General features: G+C 42.1%; 1 protein-coding gene across 6 annotated transcripts in view; it reads left to right on the top strand.

Annotated features, from left to right (window-relative positions):
• CDH11 (cadherin 11) overlaps positions 1-22911 on the top strand; it is a 151008-nt gene that overhangs the window by 87665 nt on the left and 40432 nt on the right. For all 6 annotated transcript variants that reach the window (NM_001244482.1, XM_021093362.1, XM_021093365.1 and 3 more), the window contains 4 exon segments: positions 9638-10037; positions 14775-15069; positions 18415-18534; positions 20961-21128. In NM_001244482.1, the coding sequence (NP_001231411.1) occupies positions 9810-10037; positions 14775-15069; positions 18415-18534; positions 20961-21128 (811 nt within the window). In that variant the 5' untranslated portion in view covers positions 9638-9809.

The raw sequence follows: 22911 nt of genomic DNA, 5'->3' as shown, positions 1-22911 counted from the left end.
TTGGAAATTCAGAGAAGAAAAAGCTATTTTCTACATCCAGACAAATGGTCTTCACAGCTGCAGTACTTCACCCTTGGTCAGAGGAAGAACCATCTAACTTTTCATCTTGATTATTGTAGTTCACTAGGTTTGCTGTTTGATGATAAAAGAAAGCATTTAAGTTAGTGCATGTATAAGGAGATTTCTGTCATTCAGTGCATGGGGCAGTGCACACAACCTCAGAGAAATTCAGGTCCAGAAAATCAGTAGGGCTGGGCATCGTGGAGAGAGCAGCTGGAGGCCAGTCCTTGATTGCCAAGATCTTCAGAGAACAGGGCCATGTGTTCTGCCATTTACATGGCTTAGGGTCAGAGGCCACATTTGTTTCTGTTTGGTTTCTAACTGACTTGCTCGTACCTTGATTTCACTGAAACATTGGCTATACGATGTCACTGTGTGGCTACTTCAGTCCCCAGGTGCCTTATAACTTTACTGTTTCAGATCCCTTACTAACTGGCAAATGGTTTCTCTTTTCTTTCATTCAAGTTCCCAGGAAAATCTGATTCACCCAGCTTATCATTTTGACGCAGGTTACACAGTTTGAAACAATTAGTAGTTGGTTTATGGTTTGGTTGTCACTGGACTAGATATGATTCAGTCAACCACGGCTCAGGGTAAGAGCAGAAGCTCTAGATGTGGGAGATTGTTTTTTTTTTTTTTTTTCAGGGATGCACCCATGGCACATGGAGGTTCCCAGGCCAGGGATCCAATCGGAGCTGTTGCTGCCGGCTTATACCACAGCCACAGCAACTCGGGATCTGAGCCAAGTCTGCGACCTACACCACAGCTCATGGCAATGCTGGATCCTTAACCCACTGAGTGAGGCCAGGGATCGAACCCACAACTTCATGGTTCCTAGTTGGATTCGTTTCTGTTGCACCATGACAGGGACTCTGGGAGATTGTTAACATAGTTTTTTACTTGGAAGAGGCTGGAGTAGGCAAGTACTGAAGGCAGGAGTGATTTGTTACAAATTCATCTGTGGTGATGTGGTGACTGAGTCCTCTGTTTTCTTATACCCAGTCCAGTTTGCACTTATCACATCATACTATCATTTATCTGCTTGGACCACTGTCTCATCATTGCTTAAGTAGAGTCTATAGATCAGAGATCCATTGCGGCCTGTGTATCTCCAGGGTCCAACCCAGGTCTGGCACTGTAAAAAGTTACTGCTGGATGATGGCACCAGCAAACAAAAAACATGTTACAGATATTCACTTCTCTGAGACAAAGAGAGATTTACATATATGCCTTTGATACCACAAATGATATTACATTATGTTGAGCATCTGTTTATCATTACCATTTTTGCCCTAATCTTCCCTTAGGTACTTTCACTCATGTAAAAGAAAAATGGAAAATGAAATTTCTCTCGTTCCACACATGCATATAGGGTGTTTATTCACAGCCTGAGATGACACTGCTGACAATGTTATTTCCTCTATGTGTTGATATATCTTATTCACTTTAATGATTAGCATTTAAAAATAGTGAGAAAAAGACTATCTTAAGGATTGAATAGAGCAAAAATAATAAGTTCTTCATTGCACACATTGTATCTAGTCATCATTTGAAGATGGTTTAATGAATTGAAAAGATAAGAGTTCCCGTCTTGGCTCAGTGGTTAACGAATCCGACTAGGAACCATAAGGTTGCAGGTTCGATCCCTGGCCTTGCCCAGTGGGTTAGGGATCCGGTGTTGCTATGAGCTGTGGTGTAGGTCGCAGACATGGCTCGGATCCCATGTTGCTGTGGCTCTGGCATAGGCTGGCAGCTACAGCTCCGATTAGACCCCTAGCCTGGGAATCTCCATATGCCGCAAGTGCGGCCCTAGGAAAGACAAAAAAAAAAAAAAAAAAAGAGAGAGAGAAAAAAAAGAAATAATCAGTGATTCTCTATGTTGGGGTCTGGGGACTTAAATTGGATTCCTATGATAATCTGTGGCCATAAAAGCCTGAGAACATAAAGGCTGATTATGCATACTTAAATGAAATTTACATTTAATAAAAATTCTTTTCAATGTCAAGTACAGTATGGAGTTTAGATCATCCTTGGAGATGGATCATGTATCTCCTTCCTTGTGTTGAAGATCAGAAACATCCACTCTTAGAGTTGGAGAGCCAGGTAAAGCCAAAGTTTGAATTGGAACTGCAGCCTTGCCAGTGTTTTAGAGTGTACCCTTGAGTGACTGACTTAACCACTTGGGGCCTCAGTTTCCTTGCAGATAGTATCATAGGTGATATTTACATATAGTTGTGGTGAAAATACAATTAAATGGTATATACCAAACCCTGAGCATATGGCCCAGAACTAGAAAAATAAAGCATCTAGTCAAGAATATCTCCAATTATCATGACCTAATTTTATACAGCCCATAAGTGATGGAACCAGGCTTTGAAGCCAGGCCTTTCCAACACCAGGCACGGAATGATCTTTTCACTTCCAAAGCTGACACTCCTGTGGTTCTTGATTTCTCAAGAAGCAGACAAATTTATATTGGAGCAGTTTTAAAAATTCCATTTGCCCTTCAAGAATATCATGGTCATTGATAAGGGGCCCTCTCCGGTGCCTGCTTTAACATTTGATTTCGATGTCAGAGAGTGGAGTAACATACACAATGCCTGTTTTGCATTCTCTGCTATGTATTTTGCACCTGAGCAGAAGTGATTATTACCCCAAGCTTATGCTTGCTTCGAGTGTAGAAAGGGGGGAAGAAATGTGATTCGGTAGTTCTTGTAATACTTCCCTTCTCATTCTCTGTGATTTCCACAGACATGGCATAATTCCTTTGATTTGATTTGAAGCTAGAGACCAGCTCAGTGCTGAGTGATGAGATCTGAACGGGGAATAAAATATGCTTGAATTAATTTACATAATGGAATCCGATTGGTTACAAAGCTGTGTTTGTTGCAGTGGGGACTAGAGCCCCTGAGCTCCCAAACAAGAGGACAAGTGCACTTGCAAAATAAGGTTTTGAGTTCTGGTGGGCTCGGTAATATTCTTCATGTAATGATAACATGGTCTTTAACTGTAAATTAACTCTCTGGAAATGAAAGGAACAGGTCAGTCTGTCTGATCCTTCCAGCTCTGTGGGGGAGGAAAAAGCTAAAAAACCAAAACCGCCTGCTTTTTTGCTAAGCGCTTTCGTCTTTCTTTCTCTACCCGATCACAATTTCCAGCAGGAGTTCAAATATACTTAAACACCCATATATGTCATTTTCTTTTACGGAGACAAAAGCAAGCACAGCGAGAGAGTTTTATGCTCAAGGCACAGTAGCTTATGACGGCTATCTGCTCTCAAGATAGAGGGGCGAGCCTTCCACTTAGAGCTGGTGGTTTTGCAAATCCATTTTCCTGTCATGTTATTACTCCTGTGACTTTCAACAACATTTATTTTTCCTTTCAAGCAATACGCTCCCATTATAAAATAAAGTCCTCCCCTATGTTTTAGTGGAACCCCAATGCTTAGACATCCTGGCACACAGCTAGAAAGTGCTCTAAGGATTGTTCAAGAATTGCTTTGGGGTCTCTATTAAAACCAATTAGAACATTGATATATTTTCATAGTTATTACTGATGTCAAGGCCTTCTTAGGAGGATGATCTCCTATTCGTTTTCATGCGTGATTCCTGCAAAACCTCTACCACCACATACATCAGCCAGATGTGTAGATTCTAGAAGCATTTCTAAATAATAAGAACAATTTTTCTGGGAGTTCCCGTCATGGCACAGTGGTTAACGAATCCGACTAGGAACCATGAGGTTGCGGGTTCGGTCCCTGCCCTTGCTCAGTGGTTTAACGATCCGGCGTTGCCGTGAGCTGTGGTGTAGCTTGCAAGCGCGGCTCGGATCCTGTGTTGCTGTGGCTCTGGCATAGGCTGGCAGCTACAGCTCTGATTCGAACCCTAGCCTGGGAACCTCCATATGCCACAGGAGCGGCCAAAGAAATGGAAAAAAGACAAAAAACAAACAAACAAACAAACAAAAAACAATTTTTCTGAACTCATCTTTTTAACCTATACCTTTAGACATTCTGAAACAGGGAGTTTAAAAATAAAAAGCAAAGATTTCCTTTTGTGTGCTGGTGCTGTTTAAGGACTCAGTCAGTTGTTCTGTGTTGTCGATGAACTTATATAATAACCTTCTGTTCATCTTCACTTTGGGGACTGATATAAAATGCTTTATCTTCCTCTGTCTGCTTTGGCATTAATATTTTACTTACAATATTACCCCATCACCACCACAGTGCCACCAAAACAAAGTATTTTCATCATAAGACTGTTGTGTGTATATTGAGATGTGTTCATATTTGATCTGCAGCCTTCTCTTAGAGAAGCAATATTACATAAGACTGTAGAGGATAAGAGTACAGGTCTTAGAACCAAACATCCAGGGATCATATTCCAGCTCCTACATTTTCTGGCTCTGTAGTTATGAGCAAGTTACTTAATCTTGCTGTACCTCAGACTACTTATCTGTTAAATGGGGAGACAATAATACTACCTTGTAGCATTACTGTGACAATTTATGACTCAACTCATTGAGAGCACTTAGAAGAATGTTAGGCAGACAACAGCACTGAACAAATGTCCACTCATTAACACTTTCATCGCAGTCATATTATGAGTATATACCAAGTTCTAATGATGGTTTACTATAGGTAGCTTATAGATAACTGTTTGAATTGCAATGCCCATATGAACCTTATGAACCTCAGAAACCAACAAGTGGTAATGGTTGGTATTGCTCACTGGTTAAGACACAGACTCTGGAGCCAGATGTCATGGGCTCAAATTCAGCTCTACAATTTATCAGAAGCATAGCTGTGCACAAGTTGCTATATGGGCTTCAGTTTCCTTACTTTAAAATAAAGGTTATCACAGTACTTATTAAGTTTGTTATAGAAATCAATAGACAAGTTACTATTTGTCATGGTTTTTTTTCTTTCTTTCTTCTTCTTTTTTTTTTTTTCCTTTTTGCCACCCTACAGCAGATGGAGTTCCCAGGCCAGAGATCAAATCTGAGCCACAGTGGTGACCTATGCCACAGCTGCTGCAATGCTGGATCCTTTAACCCACTGTGCCAAGCCGGGGATTGAACCTGTGTCCTAGAGCTGCAGAGACACTGCAGCTCTTGTTGTGCCATATTGGGAATGCCTATTTGTAAAGGTTTTTTTAGAGAAATTGCTAGAAAAAGCTTTTACTAAGTAAATTTCCATTCTGAAATTGAATTAAAAAATAACGTCTAAAAATTCATCTTAACATACCTGAGATTAACCATTAAAATACTTTATATAGTACTTACAGTCATATAAGCACCCATAAATAATGGTTCCAATGAACCATTTTTAAAAGCAAGTTGGCTTTGCTATTCTTTCCAACAGAAGATAGACAACTTCACCTTTTTAATAAAGCGTGAGATTTATTGTTTATTGGTCATGTGGAAACTCTTAAATTCATCAGTATCAAGCTAGAATTTTTTTAAGGGGAAAAAAAGTTGTCATCTAGTTTCCACACGTTTAGTGTCAGAAATAATTGTGCTTTACAGCAAAATGGCAGCCAGAAGAAAGAGGTGCAGAAATATCAACTTTAATTAAACCCTTTCTTTCAAATAAACTTCACAGTTTATATGCAAGAATAATTTATCAGCGTGTGAATGAACACTTAATACTTGGCATGGTGTAAAATGGGCAGAGATCTTAATGCACCACATGTTTTTTCCTCTCTACTTCTTCTTCTTGAGATTCTATGGTGGCAATGTAAGTTTGACCTTAAAAGCATGGGGTTCAAATTATATATTCAGCTATTATTGGAGTCCTACTTTGAGCTCAGGCATTGGGCATCTAGTGATGAAAATATCGTCTCAGCCATTAAGAGGTACCCAGTCTAGTAAGGAGACAGTGTAGGAATCAGAAGTACCCCAAAATAATCTCTCACAAGAACTCCAACCAAAAACATGGACCTGGAAGCCACTTGTAGAAAAGGTCAGCCAGTGGCCTCACTTACAGAGAATGAGGTAGAGCCATGAGAGGGGAGCTGAGGAGGTCCCATCACAAGCTAGTGGCAGACTCCTAATCATATCTTCAGCTTTCTGACTTAAGCACAGCCATCTTCCTTTGGCTTCTCATTGCCTCACTTTAGGTCTAACTCCTCCATAGGTCCCTCACTATGTTCTTGCCATGCAGTTTGCCTTGTAAGAAACAGCATTTGATGTATTATTGAAATGCCTGAGTCTCAGGGTGACGCTGTTAAATGATGACACTGCCTTTTGAATCTTTCTCTCTCTTCCACATAGCCATTTACATATTCTGAAATCTGTGCACCACAAACACTAAACTCCCTATTCCTTGAAAAGAGACTTTACATAATACATCATAAAATGGTACTGAGGGCAGTATGGACACCTTAAATGACTGTACCTCTGTGGCCTCCCCAGGTACTATTTTGCCATATTACGAAGGAAGCAGAAGGGCTTGGGTTGGTGAAGTCAGAGAGCCTCAGAAAAGAGGGGGTTCTGCACCAAAAAGAAATTTAATTCCACCAGTTCCCTTATTTTTGAGGCCTCTAAGGCCTGATGGCTGTGGTAGCTAAGTGAAACTCTCATTCCTCAATTCCTCTCCTTGAGAAAGCACTTCACCCCCTCTTCCGGGCATCTTGACCAGCAAGGCAAGAACACCTCCTTCTTATGAGTGAGTCTTGTAGGCTTGGACTGTAGCACTCTAGAAGGGGAAGAAGAGACCCAGTGTGTGCCCTGTCCCCCTTCTGTCCTCAGCCTTGCATGTGTGCACCAATTCTTGTCATTCCTGTTGTTCACATGAGACTCCAGAGGCTCAGACCATCCAAATGACATGCCCAACGCCACCCAAACTGAAATGCATGGAAATGTTTTCCATTCCAGGTCTATCCAAGCTCCAAATATAGATACATTCCACTCAGCCAAGATGTAGGCACCCTCCTTCTTGTTCCCCTCTTCCACACAACAACTTCCTCCAAATCAGACTTCAAAGAATTAGATGATGGTTTTTACTCCTGCAACGCTCAAGATTCTCACCAATTTTATTGGTACAGCCAATGGAAAACAGTATGGATATCCCTTAAAAACTAAAAATAGAGGTACCATATGATCCAACAATTCTACTCCTGGGCATATACACAGAGAAAACCATAATTTGAAAAGATACATGCACCCCCGTGTTCACTGAGGTAGTATTTACAATGGTCAAGACACAGAAGCAACCTTAGTGCCCATCGACAAATGAATGAATAAAGAAGATGTGGTATATATATGCAATGGAATATTAATCGGCCATAAAAAAGAATGAAATAGGGCCATTTGAAGCAACATGGATGGACCTAGAGATTATCATACTAAGTGAAGTAAACCAGAGAAAGACAAATATTATGTAGCACCACTTACATATGGAATCTAAAAACAAATGATACAAATGAACTTACTTATGAAACATAAATGGACCCACAGGCATAGAAAATATCGTGTGTGGTGGGGGTAAATTAGGAGTATGGGATTAACACATACACACTACGATCTAGAAAATAGATAATCAACAAGGACCTACTATGTAGCACAGGGAACTATACTCAGTGTTTTGTAATGACTTATATGGGAAAAGAATCTGAAAAGGTTTTATACACACACACACACACACACACACACACACACACACACACACATATGAATCACTTTGCCATATCCCTGAAACTAACACAACAGTGTTAATCAACTCATCAACTACATTTAAAAAAAAAAAAAAAAAAAGAATCTCACCAATTTCATTCAGACCCACTGGGGCTGACATGAAGTGTCCTCCTCATGCCCAGTGATTTTCTGAGAATCCCTCATCCATGGGTGGTAGTGAGGACCATCTGGTTCTGGGAACTGGGGCTCTAACTGAGGTGTCTGAGAGATGTTCCAAGAGGAGAGGATGATTGTCCAGAAGAAAGTGTGAGGTCCTAAGACAGGAGAATGAGCAACAGAAGTTCTTTAGGAGAGAATTAAAGCACCAGAAAGACTAAGGATGGTCGTAGTCTCCAGAAAGACTAAGTCCAGCACCAGAAAGACTAAGTCCAGTGAAGAATCCCAGGAACCTGAGGCAGGAGTGAAGGACCAGGGAGAAGAAGCGGAGTGCTGGAAAGAGGACTGGAGTGCCTGTAGGTCAGAAACCACAAGGGACATGGAGAGGTGCTAGTGGCTCATCCTGACCCTTGATGAAGAGCTTAGCCATGGCTGAGTGCCAGGAACAAAACCTTTGGACCACTTGGTGGGAAATGCTCTTCTATTTTGCTTTCCCTTGTTGGACACAGCTTATAAAATAGCCTTGTTAAGACTTTCAGGTTAAGATAGGATATTTGGTTTCTTGGGTGGCCTTTCACCAGACAATGGCAAATCTTGCTCATTGAATTGATACTGTAGCCTTCACTGATCCACCAGGGAGAACCAAATGCTTTATTTCCTTGACGAATATTTTAGAGGCTCTTGGTGTCCATCTCAGGGTCTGCCCTGACCTCTCGTACCTAGAACTCCTTGCTGGCTTCCTCCTTCCCTGTACAATCCAGTATGCTAAACAGTTTGGGGACATGCTGTGCTTGTAGACTTCTCTGGGCTTTGGGGCACACTTTTCCTTTGACAGGGACATGCCATCCATTCCCTTCTCATCACGGCAGCTTATCTGAGGGTGACGCCCATCCACCCCGTCTTCTAGGAGGTCTTCCTTAACTGCCCCCACTTTCTGCCACCTTCAGTCCTCTCCTGGACACCCATAATTCCCTAAGTTTCCCTATTACAAAAACCTACCCAAGCATAATTATTATCATTAATAATAACAGGTAAATATGAAGCACTTACTGTATGCCAGGCCTTGTGCGAAGAAACTTAAGGGGTAGTCTCATGGTTCCCTGTTTATTTTTATATATTTTTATTTTTTTATCTTTTTAGGGCCCCACCTGTGGCGTATGGAAGTTCCCAGGCTAGGGGTTTAGTCAGAGCTGCAGCTGCTGGCTTTTGCCACAGTCACAGCAACACCAGATCCAAGCCTCATCTTTGACCTACACTGCAGCTTGTGGCGACACTATCCACTAATCAACTACAATTAAAAACAAAAAAACAATCTCAGTGGGTTAAGAATCCTTAACCCATTGAGCCAGGCCAGGGATCAAACCCGGCTCCTCATGGTCACTAGTTGGGTTCGTTATTGCTGAGCCACCGCGGGAACTCCTGGTTCCCTGTTCAGACCTCGCTGTGAGGACGCTGATTCCTGTGCCCATAAGAGTCAGTGAGCTTTCATAAATGAGGTAGCTGAGCTCCACGTCAGCCCACCCCAGGCCCAGAGCTAGTAATGGTAAGACGGACACTCCGACCTGGGCGTCTGGGACCCACAACACACACGTTTTATCCTCATATAAACCTTGAGGGGTTTCTTTGTGTGTGTGTTCACCTCGCCAACCACATGGTGACGGCTGCCTCCTCAGCAGCCAGAGCAAAGCCTTCACAGGCTCCAATCTGGGTCAGTGTTTCCAGAAGGGAACTGAACTGAAGTGGGGATGGAGCCTACGACTAATCTGACCTTTCCTTCTGCCGGCAGAGGCCGACCGGGGAAGCGGGCAGCCCTGACGTGATGTGCTGGGTGAGGAGAGACCTTCCAGCCCGAGAGAGGTCAGCGTGACACGTCCGGGACGCCACCATCTGCCAGGCCACCGCACGGTCAGTGGAAGGGGTGACAGCCGCATTCTCCTGTGCCTACCACGGAACCAAAAATGAAGGAGAACTACTGTTTACAAGCCGCTCTGGTGTGCCTGGGCATGCTGTGCCACAGCCAGGCCTTCGCCACCGAGCGCAGGAGCCACCTGAGACCCTCGTTCCACGGGCACCACGAGAAGGGCAAGGAGGGCCAGGTGCTGCAGCGCTCCAAGAGAGGCTGGGTCTGGAACCAGTTCTTCGTGATAGAGGAGTACACCGGGCCTGACCCCGTACTCGTGGGCAGGGTAAGGCTGCTGTCACTCCATACTCGTTTCCTGCGCTCCACCATCCCTGTGGTAGGGTACGGCCAAAACAGAAATCTAGGGAGGAAAATAGTAATGGGCTGGCCATTCGGTAAAAGCCACAAAATCATTATTTATACATCATTCCAACCTTTTTTTTTTTTTTAATTTTTTTTATCCATTCATAGACTTGTCCATGCTAAGAACACTTCTGTTTTTCACTTGAAGTTATGCCTTAAAAACTCTGTTTTTCAATGGCTTCACAGTAGTCTACTGAATAAAAATGACTATTTATTGAACCATTCTCCAAATGGAGGCATTTCCCTGACCCCAACTTGGCTGCCGTTCTTTATGTTCTTTTTCTTTTTTTTCTTTTTTGCTTTTCAGAGCTGCACCTGTGGCAAATGGAAGTTTCCAGGCTAAGGTGTCAAATCAGAGCTGCAGCTGCCAGCCACAGACACAGCCACAGCCACGCCAGATTTGAGCCGTGTCTGCAATCTACACCGCAGCTCACAGCAATGCCGGCTCCTTAATCCACTGAGCGAGGGCAGGGATCAAACCACATCCTCATGGTTACTAGTCAAGTCCTTAACCCGCTGAGCCCCCAGGGGAACTCCCCGTTCTTCGTTTTTTTTATAATGCTCTGTACTCCTTTTCTCATAGCTTTCCTTTCTGTAGTACACACGTCTGTATATTCATCTGTCTCCTTCACTGCACCATAAGATACCTTCCCTGAGGAAGAGTGTCATCTGTGTGTTCTCAGCTACGAACGGCAGCTTTGGGGAAGCCTCTGTGAATATTTGATGAGATGAATGAACACCTCATACCAATGGGTGGGAATTTATCTGCTTTGGCTTAGGGATGGTGAAATCTATTTTGTAAAGCTTGCAAGCCCTAGTACCATGCAGAAATCCGGCATTCTCTGTGTGCCCCATCCAAAAAGTACAAGGGCAGAAAGAGAGTCCAAGATATATTTGAAAAACTGACTGCCTGCTATTGCTAATGAAAATACAGCCATCTTTCAGGGGACCGTAACATTCACTATGAGGAGACAGGTTTGCATATGCATAAGAGCAGAAAACCTGCAATGAGAAGGTGCAGAGCGAGGCAAATGGTAAATGCGGCCTCACAGAGTTTAGGGACTAGTGCAAAAAGAGACACTTACCTAAGCAATTAAACTAAAATGAAGAGTAGAATAATGAAGAAATTCAGCAGATATGATTGTGAATTTGCACCGTAATGTTTGGGAGGGATGAAGGGAGGTTTCATGGAGACAGGAGTGATAACTTGGGCCCTAAAGATGAGTGGGAGTTTTCCAGGGAAGACGGAAGGGGCAAGAGACGATGGGAGGGGTGCTCGCTTCCGAGTCTCACCTAGGCTGTTGGAATTATCTTACTTGTTCCTTAACATGAGAACAGCATTCCACATTTATGGAATTGACCTCTTTGAAGGAGGTTTGCATGACTGTCTCGGTCATACTGTTCAGGGTTGGGAAAGTGCCCTTTTGAAGAGAAGTGCCAAAGCAGTTTCATCATTTAGATCCAAAGTGGAAAGATTAAACCCAAATAGAAGTAGTCTTGAGAAATGGGAGCACAGGAAAATAAGTGGCACATAGAATTCCTTCCATCAAGAAGATGGGCTCTGTGCTCAGAGAGGAAGAAGAGACGTGGGCCACAGCAAGGACTGTGGGGCTTGAACAATGCAGAGAGCTGCGCATGAACTGTTCTGAGAAAACAGACCCTCTGCCGTGGGGCCTTCCTTGGTGGGGAGCAGGGTGTGTGTTAGGGTGAGGGGTGCAGAAGAAACAGGACCTGTAGGGCCATTTCAGCATCTCTGTGGAGCAAGCAGGTGTCATCCCTACTAAAAGACAGCAGAGAGAAAGGGGGAAAGGGGACGTAATGAGTGGTCTTTCAAACCAAGGCATATGAGAATGAGTCCAGTGTCAGATTGGATGGGGGTAAAAAGAAATGAAGTATTTGGATCCTAAGGATCTTCCTTTTGAAATAATGCTGATCTGTGGTTCCCCATGAAAGAAGGATTCAACTAGATAACTTGTTCCCTAATAACCTTTGATTTGATGACATTCAAGGTTGAGTGATTTAAGATGTGCTGAAAAAGTGGAATTTGGCAAACCATGGACATTTAGATTTCCTGCAGGAAGCACAGTCTTCTGTTACACTGTGCTTTGCCGAGGGGAAGCCATCAGTCTTGGGAGTTAGGAATTGGCTACGTCTATCTCAGCAGCTGGATCCCTTGATAGCACTGAATCGTTTCCCAAACTGCTTTTTCTCTTGAACCTAATAAATATCATTGTTGGTTGTATGAATCATATTTGTCAGGAGGGGGTAGGGGAGGAACTTATATCCAACTTCGAACTCTGAAAACAATATAAACATAAGGAGCAGCATATTTAAATTTTTTTCAGTTATTTGATTGGTCATAAAATGTGTTTATTTCCCAAGAGTCTTGCTGAATTCATATGTAATATATGAAGGCCCCTAGAAACGTTCCTTGTCTAGACACCCCCATTAAAGTATTACCTTGATTTTCTTGTTCTACATTCATATGGCCAAGACAGGTCTTTTGCCAGGTCTGAGGCAGGGAAAACAAACAAATAAAAACTTCTATGGGGGGTTGTGGGGAGAGCCAGGGGAATAGGGGCAGGGATCCTGCCTTCACTGTGGAAACTCCTATGAAAACAGGCAATTTTATTCACCTTTTCACTTCATATGTTCAAACAGCTTTGCACATTACTCACAAAGTACCTTAGTCATAAGAAATGTGTGGCCATAATTTCATGACAACATATGGCTTGTTACAAATAAGTTCTGAAGGAAGGTATTTTTTTTACTTCCTGAGACACACTGTGGATTAAAATCAAAGTGTAATTTGTGCCTACAGGTATCCTTCTGAGCTGAAATATTTAGTATTTTGCTGAGGTGCACATCAATTAGATATTTTTTTTGGAAATCAAAACAGTATGAAAAAGTTTAAGAAGCAATATAGTCAATCCTGCTTTGTAATTCTGAAAAGACCTTTAGGCCTTGGTTTTATCGTCATCATAATCAAAATGGCATCAATAATAATAAGTAATAAGATAATAAGCAATTATAACCAATAACTGTTATTACCAAAGCCATTTGGTATTGATAACAAAGTTTTTTTTAGCTTATACTAGGGTTCTTTATGTAGTAGGTAAAGTAAAGGCTTTTTATCCATTTGACTGCTTTTTTTTTTTTTTTTTTTTTTTTTTTGTCTTTTTGCCTTTACTAAGGCCACTCCCACAGCAAATGGAGCTTCCCAGGCTAGGGGTCCAATTGCAGCTATAGCCGCCAGCCTACACCAGAGCCACAGCAACGCGGGATCCGAGCCACGTCTGTGACCTATACCACAGCTCACAGCAACGCTGGATCCTTAACCCACTGAGCAAGGCCAGGGATCAAACCCGAAACCTCATGGTTCCTAGTCAGATTCGTTAACAACCGAGCCACCACGGGAACTCCCTGACTACTCTTGAAGCCTAAGAACACAATGAAAGTAATACTTATCTTTTCCCACAAAAGATAAAATGAGGGCAGAGAAACTCAGATTAAAATGATAGCTGCAGAAATTGAGGTTGGACAGCAAGGTACAGTAAAAAGTTTATTGCTACAGGAAAATTGGATGTGGTCTTAGGAGGGAGTTTCATGTTACAAAACAGAGCAGACAAGGCAGGAGGGCAGGGGTGGGACGTTAGAAGACCTGGATGACGTCTTGTTCCTTCCAAGTGTGGTTTTAGGCAAGTACCATTGTTTCTCCGGGCTTTGTCAAAGGAGGGGGAAATCCCAAAGATATAGTCTTTCTGGAGTCTAAAGCTGCGTGTATATCAACCCATCCTACCCACCCCATGAGTAAGATGAGAAGGGGAGCTGCTCCAGGCAGGGTCCATCCCCAGATCCTCATGCTTCCTGTACCACACAGTAGGTCTTCCAGAAAGTCTGATCAATGAATTGTTTGTGGTACCAAACACCTGGAAACAATCTCAGTGCCCTTTGGAAGAGGACTGACATTATAATCACAGCCTTACAACGGATGTGGTCGGTTTATATGTACCAAGGTGGAAGGGTTCCCCCGAATTTATTGTGGTAGAAAAACAGAGGTAAAGAATGGTATGTGTACTTTGGACTTTGTTGGGTAAAAATAAATGAGAGCACGTGTATCTGTATAGATACTCCATCATATGCATAGAATTTGTCTTAGAGGAGTCACAGGAAACCAGCAACAATGGCTCTCTCTCAGCGGGGAGATGAAGGGATGGGAAGGAGAACTTTTTAAGATTTACTTATTGCACAAATGTGTGTTTTTTAATCTTCTACCTATGTGAAATTTTCTTTCAAAATAACTCTACTACTGTATATTATATGTATTTTGCATGTGTGCACATGTAATGGGGGGGAGAGCATGAATCTTAATATTTAAAAAATGTTTGGACCCTGGTTTCACTGCTCCCCAGTTGTGTGACCTTGGCCAAGACAATTTATTTTCTTGTCTCATTTTGACTAACTTTCAGGGTTTGTGGTCTCTTTTCTGACAATTATCTTTTCTGAGATTACCTTTCTTTATTTGTGAGGTGGGGTGAAAACATTTCCCTCTCATTGTGTGTATGTGAACACCATATCGTAGCAAACAGCATGTAAGTGTGTCTCTACCTCCCTGGTGCATTGGTCTTGGGATTACAAATCTTGATTTCTCTTTTCCTAGCTTCATTCCGATATTGACTCTGGTGATGGGAACATTAAATACATTCTCTCAGGTGAAGGAGCTGGAACCATTTTTGTGATTGATGACAAATCAGGGAACATTCACGCCACCAAGACACTGGACCGAGAGGAGAGAGCCCAGTACACACTGATGGCTCAGGCGGTGGACAGGGACACCAACCGGCCCCTGGAACCACCATCAGAATTCATTGTCAAGGTCCAGGACATTAATGACAACCCTCCCGAGTTCTTACAGGAGACCTATCATGCCAACGTGCCTGAGAGGTCCAACGTGGGTGCGTATGGTTGGGGAAGGGGGTGTGTACGGCAGAGGACCAGCTCTGCCTGCAGCCTTGGTGTCTCTGTGGGTGGGTGGCCTGGTGCCCGGTCTCCCAAGTCAGGAAACAGAATTTATGCTGTATCTTCTGTAGCAAAAGAATAAGCAAAACTTATCATGCACATAGCTGATGTTTCAAATATTTTAAGTCACCCTGAGGTTTTAAACTCTAAACTTACAAAATATGAGTAAGTATGGAGGACTAAGATAAACACGATCAAATCCAAATCATCCTGCCCCTGGCACTTATTAACCTCATAACTTGGAATCCGTTGCATCTGTTCTCTCAGCCTGAGTTTCTCCTCTGTAAAATGGGAATAAAAGGATTAGAAAGAATATAACTGGTCAATAGTGCATGTTGGTGTTCAATAAATAATAGTGGCAATATTTGTAGCATGTAGGTATGTGGTAATTAATGATTTGCAGGCACTACTGCATTTAATTTTTGCTGTGACTCATCTCTGCAACAGGGTAGGTCCTGTTTGTCTTATTTTGCAGTTGAGAAACCCAAGTTAGAAACAGGTTAATGAGCTTATTCAAGGTCGTCTGAGCTTTCAAGTGGATCCGGAATACATACCTAAGCATACTATGTTACCATCTGTTAGAATAATTCAGAAGCATCTATATCTTTTTTTTTTTTTTTTTTGTCTTTTTGCTTTTTCTAGGGCCGCCCTCACGGCATATGGAGGTTCCCAGGCTAGGGGTCTAATCGGAGCTGTAGCTGCCAGCCTACGCCAGAGCCACAGCCACACGGGATCCGAGCCGCGTCTGCAACCTACACCACAGCTCACGGCAACACCGGATCCTTAACCCACTGAGCAAGGCCAGGGATCAAACCCGCAACCTCATGGTTCCTAGTCGGATTCGTTAACCACTGCGCTACAACGGGAACTCCAGCATATATATCTTTTATCATGCATAAAAATATATCACATCATTAAAGGACAATTCTGTGAAAGATTTACTCAACTAGCTACCTTCTCCTGGCAATAGCTTTTGATTGGCTTTATAGAATGTAAGTAGTTGTGGTCTTTTGAGAAGCATACCTCATATTAAGAAGGGTTTTTCTGGAGTTCCCGTCGTGGTGCAGTGGTTAACAAATCCGACTAGGAACCATGAGGTTGCAGGTTCGGTCCCTGCCCTTGCTCAGTGGGTTAACGATGCGGCGTTGCCATGAGTTGTGGTGTAGGTTGCAGACGCACCTCAGATCCTGCGTTGCTGTGGCTCTGGCGTAGGCCGGGCTACAGCTCCGATTCGACCCCTATCCTGGGAACCTTATTTAAAAAAAAAAAAAAAAAGAAGGGTTTTTCTTTCAGATGATGATCAGACCTGTTGTGATCAGGAAGTGAGTATGGTTGTGCGAATCAGAGATTTAGAGCTCCAGTGAATTTAAGGATCATCAGGGCCAAACTGCCCATTTTACAGATGAGAAAACCAAGTACTGAGATTGTGAATCAACCTGTTCAAGAAAGTTAGATACAGAAGTGACCCTAGAACTCTGAGCTCCTTCTACTTTGCATATAGAGCTTTTGATGTATATATATAGTCCCCTTCTCCTCCTCCAGCTAAAGTCAGATCCTCTCATCTTTTATGAAAAGCCAGCTGAACCATTTCTGACTTCTTCTCTTCCCTTTGCCCTGCCCAGCCCTTTAGTTTCTCAGTATTCACCCAGGGATTTTAATGAGACACAGCAGATATCAAATAAATCACTAAATAGGAGACAGCATTTGTCAGCAGCTGAGCCAGGGAAAAAGGCCAGTCATCAGAACGGATGTTCCAGGAGAATTTTCATTAACCCCACCTCTTGGGGCTCCTTGGTGCTTAGAGATAACACCCAAACTTTCCATTGTGGCCTATGAGCAACACGTGTCTCTGTTGTCAGCTATCACTGGATGGGAATCATGGCCAGGCCTCTGACCAGCCAGGTCATCCCAGATAACATTGTATATCTTTCTCGGTATTTGTTTTGTCATCTAACAGTACGGATAATGTAAACCCTGATGTGGTTTAAATAACAAAGATAGAAAAGAATTGTAATGAACTTAGGGGATTTCTCAAAGCAAATTAAGGTAGAGGATGAGCTTATTAACTCCATTATAAATCACTACTACCTAGAAAAGTGCCTGCTTATGTGGGAAGAGCTCAAAAAATGTTGTTTGCATGAAATAGTGAATTGCAGAAGAGTCATTAGAAAAAAGTGAAATATATTTTTACTCCAGGTGGAAGTCACTGACAACTTTGTAAATTAAGGTGTTGTCAGAGGCTGTGTAAATGGGCTCCCATGCCTCCCACATAGAACCTGGTCCCTCTGCTGAAACTGTCATGGAAAGAACTTGGATTTGGTTGTTTGGGGGATAGAGATTAGACTTCTGAATCCCCAGTAACCCATTTTGCAAAAGAGACTGCAAAACTTCATACCTCTAGCACTTAGGATCTCACAAGCACAATGGATGCGAAAAACGCAGAGCAGGGAAGCCCTGGCAGGATACATAGAAAGTGCCCCAAACAGTGCCTGGTACAGAGGATGCTGTAATTACCAGTGCTCTCCCTCCAGCATCTCCCCGGCTCCATTCCAGCATTTCATGCCTTCGGATACTTGCAGCCAAAAAGGAACAGAGGTGTTCGAGGGAAAAAGCATCCCATCTTCCTTCAATTCCCTAGTTTCCTTCCGTTCTGACCCACACATGCTCACCTTAGATCTCACCAGCTGTCTACTGGTAGTTTCTGTTACATGACTACCAGACTCATTTGAGGTGGGAAGATGCGATTTTCCTGCCAGTAGGGAACAACATTCTGCACAATATTTATAGCCATAAATTAATTAAAATGTAGTATTAGAAGCCATTTTATTACATACAAAGCAACAATAAAATGATGTATTTATTGCTTAGCTACAGATGGAAGACTGCACTCTGTCCTTTCATGAAAAGCAATTCATCATTAATTATCCTTTATTATACTCTTTGGGAAGATTTTTACTTAATTATTTGATATACTGAACATTCCAATTGCATGGGTCTTCAAATGTTTTTGCAATAATGTTCACATTATTATTTTAACTACTATGCATAGCAGGATGCACTATGAATATAGAAAGATCATTTTTAAGCTACGGGAATTAAACAACAAGGAAGGAGGGGAGGGAAGCAGTGAAAGAGGGAGATTATTTTTGCATCTGCACCCCAGGAAAATGAAAGCATGTTGAATAATTTGGGGGTTTTAATCTTAGGACAAAACTTGGGGAGCTAGACTATACTTTGAAAAGCTAAGGAGCTGTTGCTAATGACTGTATTTCACTTTTAAGGAACATCAGTAATCCAGGTGACAGCTTCAGACGCAGATGACCCCACCTATGGAAACAGTGCCAAGTTAGTGTACAGTATCCTGGAAGGACAACCCTACTTTTCAGTAGAAGCACAGACAGGTACCGTGGAATGGCATTGTGATTTTTGACACATCGTAAATAAGGAGTCCAGGCTTGCTCCCTAGAACCTATTTGAGTCTCGGTTTTCTCAAGTATAAAAAGGGACACCTTCCAAGATCATTGTGAGCATGAGACATTTGTGCATATGCCTGGCCTAGTGTTAGCGTCCAGTGAACCTTACTTATTATGGCTTTTGTCTGTACTGCACTATATCACAGTAATAAATATAACCTTAGAAGGTAGCTTTTAATATCATATCTCAAAATTCAACTTAAATTTAAGAATTTTATCTTAAAATTCAACTGTGGATCCAAAGGAAGAGACCATGCATAGGACTTGAGGGCTGGTATAAAAACTGGTGGGTCTCAAAGCTTACTGTGAAGACCACTGTGCTAGGTCGAGTGTGGTGGGGGTAGGAATTGATGCTCAGGTATGTCTGGAAGACCACACATCCCTAACCTCCTCCACTGTACTTAGAGATTCCCCACAGGCATGAGCATCCAGAGAGGAAGCTCTGCAAATTCCTTACAGAAAACAAACAGCAAACTGAAAGAATGAACAAACATAATATCCCAAACCCACACCAAAATGCTTCACTCCATGTATGCCAAATTTGATTCTAGGATCCTTTTATTAGAATAAACACTAAAATCCTGTGAAACTGCTAGTCCATAATATTATGTCCCAAACTTCTTTTTTTTTTCACAATATGTCCCATGGGTTTGAAAGATGTTTATAAATAATCCACATTTATTGTTAGAGTTGAAATTTATCAAATATATAAATATGTGTATACGTTTATACCTAGTCTGCTAATCATTTTTCCCATTTACCAATTATAATTTCCTCTTTGCTATGTAACCACTTATTTGTAGCCACATTGCTTTGGATCACATTTTATGGGACTATGTGTTACGATTTCATCAAAAGCATTTACCAATTAATTTTCAGATCAACCAAGGATAAATGTGGAATTTCATCTAGATTTTGAGATGTTAAAGTTGCTGAAAGGATGCCAGTTGCAACTTTGTTGTTTCAGAGACTCATGGTTAGGAACCAACAATTTGAACCTACCAATTTTTTTTGCTTTTTTTTCTTTTTTTTTTTAGGGCCACCCCCAAGGCATATGGAGGTTCCCAGGCTAGAGGTCGAATCGGAGCTGTATCGGCTGGTTTACACCACAGCCACAGCAACACAGGATCCGAGCCATGTCTGCGACCTACGCCACAGCTCATGGCAATGCCAGATCCTTAACCCACTGAGCCAGACCAGGGATTGAACCTGCATCCTCATGGATGCTAGTCAGACTCGTTAACTGCTGAGCCGTAACAGGAACTCCTGAACCTACCAAATTATTTAACCAGTAAAAAAAGGAGGCTCAGTGAGTTCAAGGATGTTGCTGAGAAACATAAAAACATTGGGGTCAGAAAAGGACAAGGGCTTAAAGCTCCCATGGTGCTCTCTTATATTTCCAGTATAAATGTTACCATGTCTACAGACAGAAAAAGCTTGCACATGTTCCCAAAAGATTTAAGTGAGCATGGCTTCCATACTAATAATGTGCTAATATACAGAGATCATGGTAAAATTCAATTATTAATGTATCATTGTTATCAGTTGACAGTGTTTGTATAAACACTGTATATGTTTTTAGCCCATTTTGTATACACTTTAAGAATTAACATTTTAATGCATTGCCTTCTACTTTTAACTTAAGGTGGACCATAGAAATGTTTCTTAGAAGTGCATTCAGTCATAAATTATCAAAAGTTCTGCTAGAAGTCCAATTTTTTTTGCTTTTTTTTCTAACATAAGCATGGGCTTATGTTATGAATGACCACGTAGTGGGGTTCTCAAATATATCAGTCTTGGGAGTTCCCATTGTGGCTCAGTGGGAACGAATCTGATAAGCATCCATGAGGATATGGGCTCAATTTCTGGCCTCACGCAGTGGGTTACGGATCCAGCATTTCCATGAGCTGTGGTTAGGTTGCAGACGTGGCTCAGATCTCACACTGCTGTGGCTGTGGTGTAGGCCAGCATCTGTAGCTCCAATCCGACCCCTAGCCTGGGAACATCCACATGCCACATGTATGGCCCTAAAAAGCAAAGAAAAAAAAAAATATATATATATATTTAGGATCTTTAAGTATTAGACCTAAAAAGGATGAGGTTATTATTTGCATTTACAATGCGATATATAAAACATAAAATGTTCATGCTCTATTAATAATAACAATTTATGAGAAAATACATTTATATGATGCTCTGGGTATGGCTGCTTTTTGATGGTAATGATTATGTTGGAATGACTCTTCTGTGAGGGCAGGTGCCATTTGATTCATACTTGCTTCCCCTGTGCCCAGGTCTTTTTTGCTATAATGTTATCAATGAATATCTGTGATGTTTCCTGCTCACCTGTCCAGGTATCATCAGAACAGCCCTTCCCAATATGGACAGGGAAGCCAAGGAGGAGTACCACGTGGTGATCCAGGCCAAGGACATGGGTGGACACATGGGTGGACTCTCAGGGACAACCAAAGTGACGATCACACTGACTGATGTCAATGACAACCCACCAAAGTTTCCGCAGAGTAAGTAGGTGGGCTTGGCTTTCATTTTCCAATGATGCCACCGCCACCTCTCCTCTCTGACCCATCCCTGCTGTACTCAGCTTTCAAGAAGAAATTTTTAAAAAATAGATGCTCTTTATATCATTCTTGCCAAAAAACAAGACAACAACAATAACAACAAAACTTGGGTGAAGGAAAGCAGAAACATAGTGTCTACAAGTCTGAAAACAAAAAATCTGTTTTGCTAGGTATTTTACTAGATACTTCTGATGCAATGTAGTAAGTAATTAACCTTTCTCTGTCTCACTGTTCTCATTTCTTTTCTTTCTTTCTTTCTTTCTTTTTTTTTTTTTTTTTTTTTTTGTCTTTTTGCCTTTTCTTGGGCCGCTTCCATGGCACATGGAGGTTCCCAGGCTAGGGGTCTAATTGGAGCTGTAGCTGCTGGTCTGTAGCACGTGTCTGTGACCTACACCACAGCTCACGGCAACACCGGATCCTTAACCCACTGGGAAAGGCCAGGGATCGAACTCACAACCTCATGGTTCCTAGTTGGATTCATTAACCACTGCGCCACGATGGGAACTCCTGTTCTCATTTCTAACCTGGATATGTAATATACCTGAATCAGTAATCTTGTTACCTAACAAGCTGCCCCAAACCTTTGTGGTTTAAAACAATAAAAGTCATTTATCTTTTTGTGAGTCTGCAATTTGGGCAAAACCTAAAGGAAACAGTTTGACTGGGGCTCAAGGATCCACTTCCAAGATGACTCACTCACATGGCTGGGTGAGTTGTGTTGACTTTTGTTTCCTCTGCATGCTGTTCTCTCCAGGGAGTGGCTTGGATAGGTTCTGAAAGTGAAAGAGAGTCCCAAGGACCCCAAGGCCACCAAGCACAAAGTGTATTGCTTATTGTGACCCATTGTCAGAAATCACACAGCATCTCATCATTTCCACTATTGTCCTAAGACTGTGCTGATAGACCCCAACTTTCAAGTGAGGGACTGTTAAAGTCATGTTGAAAGAAAAGCATGTGGGCTGGCAGATATTGTTTTGGCCATTTTTGGAAAATACAGTCTTCCATAGGACCCAATTAATAGGATCTTATTAGAACTAAATGAGCTAGTATAAAATCTTATAATGATCTCTGGCATAAGCTGTCAACAAATGGTAGCCATCGTTATTATCTAGGGGATTATGGTCCTCCTACAAAATGCACAGGACTGCAGTAGGAAATAAAAGAAAAGATGATTGAAAGGTCATCATGAATAATTATAATTACAAACAACCACCATCCTTAAATGAATACTCACTACTATTGCAAATCTCCAAGAGAGCCTCCATTTTACAGATAAAACTGGGCTCCATGAGAGGTGCAGTAAGTTGCCCAAAGAATGTAGCCAAGCCAGATTTTGAACACAACTCTGATTATGTGAGCATAAGTTTTAGACAAAGGTACAGTATGGTAATGACACTGGTGCTGCCAGTTCACGGGGAGGGCACCATGAAAATGTTGTCTTCATTAGATTAGAAGAGTAGCTGTAGAGCCTGTGAGTTTATTGCCAGAGAGATGGCACTTTTTATAAACGAGGAAACAGGGAAGGCAACCAGCCCCAGGAAAGTGTGATGCTCACTCAAAGGAATCCAAAGACAATGATCTCCACAAGGGAAACACTGAGAAAGGATTACACGGCAACAGGCAGTTTTCTAAACGTCTCAAAAGAGATGAAGACTGCTCTGCCTGGTCATGCACAAGGATCAGCATCCCAATAAACTTAAGCCTCGTAGAATGTTGTAAAAAACTG

The sequence above is a fragment of the Sus scrofa genome, chromosome 6 (assembly GCF_000003025.6).
Source record: "Sus scrofa isolate TJ Tabasco breed Duroc chromosome 6, Sscrofa11.1, whole genome shotgun sequence".
Classification (NCBI taxonomy): domain Eukaryota; kingdom Metazoa; phylum Chordata; class Mammalia; order Artiodactyla; family Suidae; genus Sus; species Sus scrofa.
Note: the sequence above shows the minus strand (reverse complement) of the source record. Positions and strands in the feature narration are given on the sequence as shown.